Source organism: Crassostrea angulata, chromosome 8 (genome assembly GCF_025612915.1).
Source record: "Crassostrea angulata isolate pt1a10 chromosome 8, ASM2561291v2, whole genome shotgun sequence".
In the NCBI taxonomy this organism is placed as follows: domain Eukaryota; kingdom Metazoa; phylum Mollusca; class Bivalvia; order Ostreida; family Ostreidae; genus Magallana; species Magallana angulata.
The window spans coordinates 20,259,794-20,271,829 of record NC_069118.1 but is presented as its reverse complement, the minus strand read 5'-3'; the positions used below and the strand labels follow the sequence as shown (position 1 = coordinate 20,271,829).

General features: G+C 33.5%; 1 protein-coding gene across 1 annotated transcript; it reads left to right on the top strand.

The window, feature by feature from the left end:
- Window positions 1–855: 855 nt before the first annotated feature.
- LOC128161651 (uncharacterized) lies at window positions 856–11,554 on the top strand. The gene is made up of 3 exons (XM_052824971.1): window positions 856–3,105; window positions 3,203–3,501; window positions 9,496–11,554. The coding sequence occupies exons 1-3, from the start codon at window positions 865–867 to the stop codon at window positions 10,811–10,813; spliced, it is 3,858 nt and encodes a 1,285-aa protein (XP_052680931.1). The 5' UTR covers window positions 856–864; the 3' UTR covers window positions 10,814–11,554.
- The last annotated feature ends 482 nt before the right edge of the window (window positions 11,555–12,036 follow it).

Sequence of the window (12,036 nt, the reverse complement as noted above, 5' to 3'; positions counted from 1 at the left end):
ATCAAGAAATTTTAAATATAACGTATCACAGAATTGAGTAAATATTAGAAACTATTAAAGCCAGCCACAATTAATTTTTATTCCACAGAAAAAAATATCAGACAACATCAATGTTAATTAGTTACGAAATAACAAAATAAGGATATATCACTCAGTTTAGTTACATTCATAAATTTGCACTTTTTTCGGGCAGCAGCAAAATCTCCCGATTCATTTTCATTAATATGGACAATATTCAAAGATATTCCATTTCTCCTCCTTAATCGATGGTTCAATGACTTGCAAGTGTAATGCAAGATGACACAGATAGTTCAGTGGCATCGGAAGCAAATTGAAAGGGGGGGGGGGGGCACTAGACTAACCATCAGAAATCTTGACTAGCAAAAAAAAAAATGAATAAAAAAATAAATAAATCCCAAAGTCATGAAAATCCTATTCCGTTTTGTTTTGTTTTTGTTTGTTTGTTTGTTTTTGTTTGTTTTTTTTTTTTTGTTTTTTTTTTTTGGGGGGGGGGAGGGGGGATTCCGACGCCTATGTAGTTTACAGTGCATTCAGTTTTCATTTAGTGTCAAAACAATGAAAAAAGGGAAGATACTTTTGTTGTGAAGTATTTCAAAATAAATGTTTCGGTTTTTTTTGCATTAGAATCTTGGTAGAAATATTACTATTGCTTCTTATATTATTTTTTGGTGTATTAAGTCAGTAACGTGATTATTCACTTTTTTGAAGTAGATACAAATTTATTCATTTTTTTTTAATTAAATGAGATTTTCAAAGGTTAAATAAGTAGTTAAACCGTTGCATATGTAAACAAGTATCTACAATTTCAATTGATGTTTTGATTTCAGACTAACAGAGGGCAAAATGAGGATTCTCGCCATACTGATCTGCATCCATTTTTCTATCATAACACGATTTTCCAATTCGTTGTCCTTCAATCTTACAAACCTAATGATGCATCAACTAACCATGTGTGGACCGGCGGGCATTTGCAATATAACTCGTTTCAACTTCAAAGATCTAGATATGCAAAATATGCCGAACAGCCACAAACTGTGTCCCAATTGTTTTTGTGACAATTCTTGTTTTGGTAGAGGCGATTGTTGTCCGGACAAATACTTTTCCCTCAGCGGCCTAGTCTGTGATAATGTGACCTTTGTTTATGCCACACAAGATGAGAGTCGACATCAGAGATCCTTTTTTCTTACCATTAAAAATTGTCCTTACGGAACTGAACAAGTCAAGGCAAAAATGTGTGAACATAAATATGAGAATCTGAATAAACTAAAGTATCCACCAGTGACTAGCAATTTAACTAATCTAACGTACGCTAATAGATTTTGTGCACAATGCCACGATGAAACATCCTATCAATTCTGGAATCTGGACATTAAATGTAAAGAATTTCTGGATATCAACTTTTTATCGTCATTCAAAGAAGTTATCGATAGTGGAATCGAAAAGAGGTGTGTCATGCAGTTTGTACCACACGAAGACAAACCTGCGTTTAACTGCTTCCATCGACATTTTTATCATTTTAATTCATGTAACAAGACCGGATTCTGGAAAACAAGAGATGATGATATTTTAAATGCTTGCCAATCAGTGTACGTCAATAACGATACCTTATTTAAAAACTCGTACTGTAGAATGTGCAATCCGACTTTCTACGAAGGAGGAGTAATTACACAGTGTAATGTTACCGGACTATGGAACTTCTTTGATAACAGAATTAAGCAAGCTTGCTCCAGATTTGGATTGAATGAAGGTACACTACCATTCAAAAACATATTTTGCCGAATTTGCAATGCTCCCGAAAATATGAGGGACAGTTACGTAGATGCATCTGCGAGCGTAAAGATCGAAGTTCTAATAAATACAAATAAAAATAACATTTACTACACAACTATAGAAATGTACAATTTTCTCAAAGACTATTTTAAATTTGTAATAAACGCCATTCCTAAATCCGAACATAAAATGATGGAAAAAATTCAGACCCTCAACATGACAAACTTAATATATAAATTGTTTTCAATGAAAAAATATGTCGGAGTATGCAAAAATTATAGCATTCCAGAAAAACTTTCAAGTCTTTTTATTCCCTGCAGCTGTCACCCTTCGTGCTTTCTTTTTGATGATTGTTGTGAAGACTTTGTATTACAATATCCAACAGGATGCATCGATTCTAAAGCGTTAGCTGGCGAGTATTTCAAAAGGAGTTACTCTGGGCCTGAATACCTTGTAACTAATGGATGTTTCATGCAGTTTCGGTACCCGGTGTATTTGGAGAAATTATGTCGACAAGGGGGAAACAGCACTATACTTTCTTCCCATCCAGTACTTGATAGAAATACAGGCATTTCCTATTTGAATATGTTTTGTTATATGTGTAATAAACCGCCGAATCGACCTAGCTTTGAATTGGGAGAACCATGGGACATTGAAATGTATTGTGATAAATTTATTGAGCACAGGAACTTTTTAACGGTGAATCATCTAATCAAAACCATCATTGAAACCTATTGTAACGTGACGTATATACCGAGTTCGTATAAACATAAAACAGTTATGTGTAATCATTCAGGAAATGTTAGATATAATGGAAAATGTAATTCCACTGGAAAATGGCGGGTTGAGGATCCTGAAATAAAATATGCTTGTGAAAACGTTTCCTTTTTGACTTTTAATGAATACACTTCACATGTTGAAACCGAATACACAAAGTGTAAGCGTCCTCAAAAGAATGCATTTTGTGCAATATGCAATCCGGAAGTCACTAAAGATATACTTACTGTTTCCGGTTGTTTCTTTACTGAAGGACATTTTTTGTACGATGAACTGAATGTAATTGGCTGTGAGTTTTTCCCGCAAATTGACTTTTATTCGCTTTATAAGAATATATTTTGTAAACTTTGCAACACCATGTATTTTCAACGTTCTTGTTCTGCAAATAACACTGCTATATCTCCTCCGTTTTCGTTAAAAAGTCTGAAATGGTATCCGATCTACAGAAATTTGTTTGTGTATTCTGAACATGATGAGGTTCTTTCTGAAAACGCATCACCTAAATGCAAATCAACACAAGCATACATCTCAAAATTGGTGAGTTTTTATTCCTTAGTTCTTATATCCTACATGATATCATTATTTTTGATTTTCATACGTGAATGCACGTGCAGATAATCTTTGTGTTTTACAGAACCAATGTCGAAACTTGACCTGTTATCCTGGGAAGTATTTACATAATGGAACATGCCGAGCACTCTTCACCGTCTCGAAAAACTTGGGATATTTCTCAACATTAGACTACCAAGGAAACGTGTCCTCTTTATTGCCAGTTTACGATTTATTAGTCATCATATCAAAAGAAATCAAACAAACAATATCGTCCGAGCTTCAGATCGGTTCAGATTCAATAGAGTATTTGTTTGTTCAAATAGACCAGACTTGCTTTAAAAAAAATCAAATGTTATCTTCTCAGCAGTTTTCAGGTAGTGTATCTCGTCGCCATAGAGGCAAAAGGTCGTATGTATAGGCGTCCATTGATTTCAAATAACAGAGAAAAACGCAAAAAACTGTTTCTTTACTTGAAAGACTTAAACTTCTCTTTTAAACTCTCCAATGTTGTACATAATAACTTAATGTATTTAGATCGTAACAAAAAAAATAAAAACATTGTTTTATATTTGTTTTTTATTCAATTTTTACACATACAACCTTTTGCCTTTTAGGTGTAGTGTTACTTTTTACGTAAATTAAGGCAGTAACTTCCATATACTACCTTTTTGCATTTTGATATCATTAAACTTAAGTGAATTATGCTTTAAGTGACATTGGTTTTTTTGCATTATAAGACTGATCATGTCACTCAAAGGACAGGTAAAGTTTGGATATGTGGTTTTTTTTAAAATTATAGTTATTTAAAAACAAAACAAAGTGTAACTATTAAGATTTACTTACCAAAACAACCCTTTTATTGGTACAAGAATGTATTTTTAAAAGAAAGGAACATTAAGTTTAATATTTCGGCACAAAAACAATGGCAATAAAAAGAAGGTAAAACATAAATTTTAGACAAAGAAATTGTAAATTCATAAAATTTCAGAGTTCTGACGTTTGCTGATATAGGAAAACATCATTTATAATTATGCATTTTTGTTCATCGTTAAATTCTTTGTTAAGACCGTTTATTACGATTTGAAGCATCAACATCTGGAAAATTAAGCACTGTATAACAAGCAAAATTGTTATAAAATTCTTTTTTCATTACAGTGTGTCAATTTGCATAAAAAATGGGTTCCTGTACACTTAAATTGAAACGGTATAATGAAATGCTACTTGGCAAAACTTAACATAAAAAACAAACAAAAATAAAAAACCAAAAAGAGTCTCTGGGTGTCATAAGCTTTATGGAAGAAATGTCAATCTGAGTCGTCATTTTCATCAGGTTCCTCCAACGAATTGCAGACACTTCCCTTATGAGGGAGCTGGGAGTAGAAATCATGATGAACACGGGGAATTACATTTTTCTTGCACAAACCCATTAAGTCTTTGAATTTGGCATCTGAGATTGGGACTAAGGAAGAGTAAAGAGGTTTCAGATGATAATTTTTCATGTTCTTAAGTTTCGCCCCTCTTCGTCCACTTCGAATATCAATGGAATTATACTCTCGCTGACTGATTTCGTATTTGAAGAATATCTTGTTTGGCTCTTCCTTTCGATACTGGAATGAATGAATATTATTCCATTTCATTATTGATCCATCTTCTGCACGGTTCCTGTTGCCTATACAATCATCTGTAAGCTCTTTGAAATTCATAACATCCCTATTTCCAATCTCCTTCACTACATACCTAGGTGGGTTTACTTTAGCATTGCGGACACCAACCATCCAATCACTTGGGGAAAACATATCTGAATGTTTTGTTGATCTTTCAATAGTGGCATGTACAGAATCTCCTTCCATCTGTGAGTGTCCTCTTTCAAAATAATTGTGTGTTATTTTTTGAATTGGGAAATTAACCACAGAGTAGAGACACATTCCACTAAATGGCAGATTTCTTTGCTGGCCAGTGCAACTGTCTGAATAGTACACTAGTTCATCAATAGACCCAACACTTTTGTTGTAATCTAGGAGACAGGAAGCTATTTCACAACTTCCCCGCTTTGCTATGGTTTCCCACCACATATTACAGACAGTTTCTTTCGATACAACATCAAATATAGTAAAGTTGTAAGTTGCAAGTTTTCTGCTGTAGTACAGTTCATTAATTTGAGCCTTGGGGGTAACGAGTACCTTCTGCAAATCAAAGTTTATAGTTTTGATCATTTCATTTTCCATCGATCTTTGCTTATCTTCCTGCTTTTGCATTCTGGCTTCCTGCTTTCGTTGCTGATGCTTTTCAAATTCATTCCTATTTTCCTGTTTTTCTTTCTCAGACATTTTTCCATATGCATCACAAAATGAGCATACATCCTTTTTGGGTTTATGAAACCCCAAGTTGAACTCAGTGGCAAAAATTTTATCATAAAGCCAGAACTTTTGTGCATCATTGTGGTCCTCTTTGCATTTTTCTATGTACAGATTGTACATTTTCCTAATGGAGAGAGAGCTGTCCAAATATTCTCTCTGGGTTGATTTTCTACAGTAATGTGATTCTGTTTTCGGAAAAGAACGAATGTGTTCCCTGATAGGATCTTTGTCTTTCTCTGAAATTTTATTTTTTGGAACATGTTTCCCCCTATTATCAGTGGAAGTGAAGGGGTTCTTTTTCTTGTTTAATGTATATGTGACTGTTTTTTCTCCAATGTCTAATATTCCTAAAAATGTCTTTTTGCACACCTCTACCTTACATTCATCTATAGGCAGATAGTAGTGAATGGTGTGTTTTCTTCTTGACTCCTCTTCTGGTTTTTTTGTCTTTCTACGCTTTTCAGTCATAATTGCATTGCATCTTATAAAATCTCTTTGTCGATCATAGCTCAAATTCCAGTAACTTTGAAATATTTCTGATATTTTGTTGTGTGCAATTTTGTTCAAACATTTGTACTTGCATTTACAAGTTATTTCTTTTGGTGTTTTTTCAGGAATTACTTTGCCTTTCTTGTTTGTGTATTTTTTTCCTTTGTTTCGAAGTAGTTTCGTTTTGTTTCTTTGCCATTCAGAAGGATTCCTTTGCTTTCTTCTAGATTTAACTTGACAAGAAACACTTGAAGATTCATTAAGACTGTTGTTGTTATTTTTTTCATGTTTCTGTCCGTCTGCCTCTTTACATGCATCGCTCTTCTTTTTCTTCTTCTTTCTACATTTAGTTTTCCTTTCCCTTGAGGAGCTTGAACTGTCAGAGGAAGAATCATAAGTTAATCTTTTTCTCTTGTGGCTCTTTGGAGGTACATACTCATCTGAGGAATCATCAAATTGATCAGAACTACTATCATGCTGAGTTTTAGATTTCAGAGTGACCCTGGTTGGGTACCTTCCAGTCCTCTGACTTTCTGCACCTTGCGTACCATCAACTGGCACAGAGTTTTCAGATTCTGACAAATTAATTTCATCGTTTCCTGCATTAATAGATGTGAGCTCAACTATAACTTCATTGCAGGGAATGCCACCAAGGGCGTTTAGTATTTGGTCTAGTTGCTCTGCTGATAAAGAAGTATTCAGGCTTTCTGTGGATATTGTATCGTCTTGTGAGCTTTCTGTGGAAACAGTATCACTAGTATTGTGTATCTCCTTAATTGAAATTGTGTTATCATGTGCACCTTCTACTATCTTGCTTTTTTGGTGAACAGTTTGCAATCTTTGTTTTTTAGTGCCTTTGTTTGGAATTGTATTGTTTTTGACACCTTCTGTTACAACTGTATTCTCTTCTGTACGCTCTAACACAACTGTCTCTTCTTGTGAGCCCTCTGTTGCTACTTCTTTGTTTTGTATGTCCGTTATGTTCTCTTTGATACAGTCACTTACAATAGGGTTTTCCTTTATGCCCTTTCTTACGGCTGCATTTTCTCGTGTGTCCTCTGTTATAACTGTGTTCTCTTGTGTGCCTCCTATTACGACTGCACTATATTGTGTATCCATGCTTTCTACAACATTTTCTTGCGTACCCTCTGTTTCAAATTTGTTCTTCCTTGTACCACCTGTTACAACTGTGTTTTCTTGTTTGGTCTGTGTTTCGTTTGCATCACCTTGTGTGCATTCTGCTTCAACTGCGTTCTCTTTTGTAACATCTGTTACAGCTGTGTTTTCTTGTGTGTTCTGTGTTACGTTTGCATCACCTTGTGTGCATTCTGCTTCAACTGCGTTCTCTTTTGTAACATCTGTTACAACTGTGTTTTCTTGTGTGTTCTGTGTTACGTTTGCATCACCTTGTGTGCATTCTGCTTCAACTGCGTTCTCTTTTGTAACATCTGTTACAACTGTGTTTTCTTGTGTGTTCTGTGTTACGTTTGCATCACCTTGTGTGCATTCTGCTTCAATTGCGTTCTCTTTTGTAACATATGTTACAATTGTGTTTTCTTGTGTGTTCTGTGTTACGTTTGCATCACCTTGTATGCATTCTACGTCAACTGCGTTCTCCTTTGTACCATCTGTTACAACTGTGTTTTCTTGTGTGCTCTCTGTTAAGTTTGCGTTCTCCTGCATACACTCTGTTATTGTCATGTTTCCTTGTATGTCCTCTATACCAGCTGTGTTCTCTTGTATCCCCTCTAAAACAACTTTGTTGTCTTGAGTTATCTCTAATATCATATTGTTTTGTGTACCCTTTGTTGACTCTGTGTTATCTTGGTTGTCTTTTCTCGACACTATGTTTTCTTTTCTGGTCTGAAGACTAACTTGTGTGCATTGTTTTGACGCACGTTTGTCTTGTTTATCTTTTGTTTGTGAAATATTGTTTTGGGAGTCTTTTGAAGACACAGTGCTGATTTGTGTTTCATCTGTTGATACTGTGTTAAATAATATTTTCTCTGTCGACAATAAATTTTCTGAGGTGTTGCTTGTTGATTCTAAATTGTCTTTTGTGACCTTTGTTGGTACATTATTGTCTTTCTCACGTTTGTACTTTTGTGTGCTTTTGTGTGCATCATCTTTTGCCACAATCTTTTCTTTTGTATTATTCAATGACTCTGTTATCACTTTTGTTATTTCTAAAGATTTTTTATTACCCGTATAGGTTTTCTTTTTCTTCTTTTGAACATGTTTATTTAAAATTTTTCTGTATTTTGCCAAGGGTATATCATCGCTATCTGAAACATCACTTTCCCCTTGGAAAGCTTGACATAGTATGAGATCCTCATCACTGTCGAAATCTCTTTCAGGACCTGCCATTTCAAAAATTTTGTGCAAGGTGACCAGACTCTACGTGTTCTTTAACTGCTTTGTTCCAATATTTTATCCTATCACAGAGTGCATCAAGTCTCATTTTGTCGTTCAGTACATGACTGGCCCACATCAACTTTATTTCAGTTGATATATAGGGTTGAAATACCTGTTCTCTTAGAGTTGTACAAGCAAAGGTATAATTGCTCAATACTATCTCCTGCTGAGCCTCCAATTCTCTCAAAACTACAGAAAGTCTTTGACAGTAGATACAATCTGTCATCTGAATGATGTCGTATGTGGTAGATATGACCCTTCTGAAAAAAAAAAATCATAGCAAAATTATGCTTTGGTTTCATGGATTTCAAAATGCTTTGATTTGCAATTATTTCACAATTGCAATAATTATGAAGGGGAAATATGTTATCATTTAAATTAAGTCTTTTAAAAAAGCTTTTCTGTTAATTGTCTATTATAGTAATTATGATTGCACTTACGACCTTTTTATATTTTATAGTGTTTACAGGCACATTTAAATCAAATCCCTATGGTTCAGAACTTAATAATTGTCAAAATTCTTATACAAATACATTATAATTCTATTTGTGATTTTATATTTATGAAGTGTGCAAGATATAATGTAATAAAATAGAAAATATTTGCTTACCAATGTTGCTGCAGTCATACACATCCGTCAATCTCTGGATTCTGACATGGACTGACTATTAAGCATGGTGTAGGTAAATAACTGGTTTATTGGATGCTTATTTCAGACAGATATTAATAAGAACATCACAATATTACCAAATATATACTAACATATAATTCAGAAATAGTTTTTTAAATCCCTTAAAAGTTTTTAAAGGTCATAAGTGGTATATAAGACCTACTACTGCAAATACCTTAGGTAGTTTCTGTAACTGAAATTGTCGTATGTGCCACTTATGACCTTTTGCTTCTGTAGAAAATGGAGTTACGACCTTATTCTTATTACAAATATTAAACTATTTTCACATACGACAAAATTGTACTTGGTATTCCTCATTAACAAATGCAGCTACAGTTACGACCTTTTGACATGTGATAGATATGACCAATCAAATAGGGATATTGCTAAAAACCTATTTTGGGTAGTATCTACCACATACGACCATTTGCTTCTATCGCGACGATCTGTAGGTTTATTTATCAAACGCGCTGTGCAGAGAGTTAATTTTGAGATGCTCTTAATTGCATTTACAACCAAGATGATGATTTCTAGAAATGAAACCTTGTATCTTCAATTTTCTTTCACTAAACGCATAAGCAACTTACATTTTAATCCATATAAACTATATCTTGCCGAATATTTCTCGCGTTGTACTCTACCAGAATTTGTTAAATATCAAGTCGTAGCAAATAGACAAAAATATCAAACTGTTTGGATCTCTAAACAATTGACTTGCGTTCAAGTTTTACTTGATTTTGATGAATATCATTTAGATAAACAGTCGGGAAAATTAACTGTATTTGGCATAGATAAGATCTATGATCAAGACTTGTTTGTAACTCTTCCTGATGGATCAGCAAGAATCTGTGTTGAAGACCTTGACATTGAAACCAACACAGTCGCACTTTTTTCAAATCAAGAGTCTGAATTCCTTCTTTCAAAACTAACGCTAATTCTAAATGTTATTTCCATTCTGTGTTTATTGATTTCATTTCTAATTTATGTTTTTAAAAAAGATTTGAGAACAGTGCCGGGGAAAATTAATATGTTATTGATACTCTCGCTGGGTCTTACTCTGACAGTTTTTCAGTTAAGTAAATTTGGAACACCACAAAAAATGGCATGTGTTGGGTTTGGAATAGCCCTTCATTATTTTTGGCTGATGTCGTTTTCTTCAATGATGGTGAGTTCTTTTCATATGTATCGAATTTTTCAATTTTCAAACATAAATACAAGCGACGGCTTTAATAAGATCCTTAGAGTATACATAGCTTTTATTACTATTTCTCCATGCGTTGTAGTCGTTTTAAATATTATAATATCTTGGCAGGTCTCTGGCAATGGAGATATTGGGTATGGAAACAGGAGGTGTTTTATTGACAATCCTTATTCACGATTAGCCTCCTTCATCATACCTATTGGTGTGATCTGCATCTGCAGTTTACTTTTCTTTGTTAGAACCATTATTTCCATAAAACGCGTTCCCAATATTCCCGGAAATCAATCTGTTAGGAATGAATTTGGAATTTTTTGTCGTTTATTCACAATTACTGGGATAGCATGGGCTCTTCAGATTATCGATGGCTTTCTTCCTTTTTCAACGTTCTCGTATATCTCTTCAATAATCAACAGTTTGCAAGGAACTGCAATATTTATAGCTTTTTTCTTGAACAAAAGAGTCATGAATTGTAAATGCACGACCCGGAATGACTCGCACAATAAAACACAAGCTAAAGGAGAGTCAATAGAGGAATCTTATACAGATGTCACCAGGCTATGATGTTATTTTTTTTCATATAGTTTTGCTCTCTTGCGTAGACGCATAAATGGTTTGACGTGCATACTAAATAAAATACTTTTAAACACATTTGCTTTTTTTTCTTCAAAATGATATATTTACATGTTGTATAATTACTCTTAATAATCTTCAATAACATTCTTCAATAAAAGCAAAAATTAATAAACGCGTATTATGCGAAAACAATTATCCTCTAACTAAAGTTCTAGCTTATCTTTACTTTAATTTTACTTTGATTAACAAAATAAGCCAAGAATTGGCAATGAATGTAAGCTACAATGAAAAAAATGTCATTAAGTTTTTTTCTCATTAATGGTAGACTGGTATGCATTAAACTAAATAGAAAGCTTTAAAAAAGTTATATTAACAAGTGTTTAGTAATTAAAATTACCTACAAACAGTTAATGAATAAACTTAAAAAAATAACTGAGAACGAATAATCATTAAACCCTAGCTCGACTGAACATCGCAAAATTGTTGTCCTGGAGTTCTGTAGTCGGGATTTTAAATTCTGGCGATTTGGTGCAAAACTGTAGTAAATAATACCATTGACATTTGATCTTAATATGGAGTGGACAGTAGGTTTTTAAAAATTTGATTTCAACCTACTATAAAATTAATTTATTTTTTGTATTGATGCTTTCGTATATTGTTGTCAACTTTCATATCTGTGGTTATGTCTGTATAGACTTGTAACTGTGATTTGCTAAAAAAATAAAAGAATAAAATCAACGGCTGGTTGATTTTCAACTGTTACTTATTCATATGTTCATATGATAGTGTTAGCCCTAAATAAGTAAATTGATTAACAATTTTAACCTCCACCTTTTTATACAACCACCAAACGTTTCTAGGTTCAAACGTCCAGCTTTTTAAAATCCACTATATTTGTTTTACACACATTTACTGTTAGTTTCCAGTCATTACAATATTCATGAAGTGTATCAAGCATGTTTTGTAAGCCCTCTGGAGATTCAGATAATAAAACCATGTCAGCAGCATACATCCTCAAAAACAGTGATACTCCTTGGAGTATGATATCTTTACAATTTGACATAATATGTGAATTGTCAAAACTATTCAAATATAAAGAAAAAAAAAGAGGAGACAATGTCTGACCTTGGAGGACTATTTGTTCTTTTCAAAAGGAAAATTTCTATTAACACTATCAAATGCCTTCCGATAGTCTTCAAAACAGCAATATA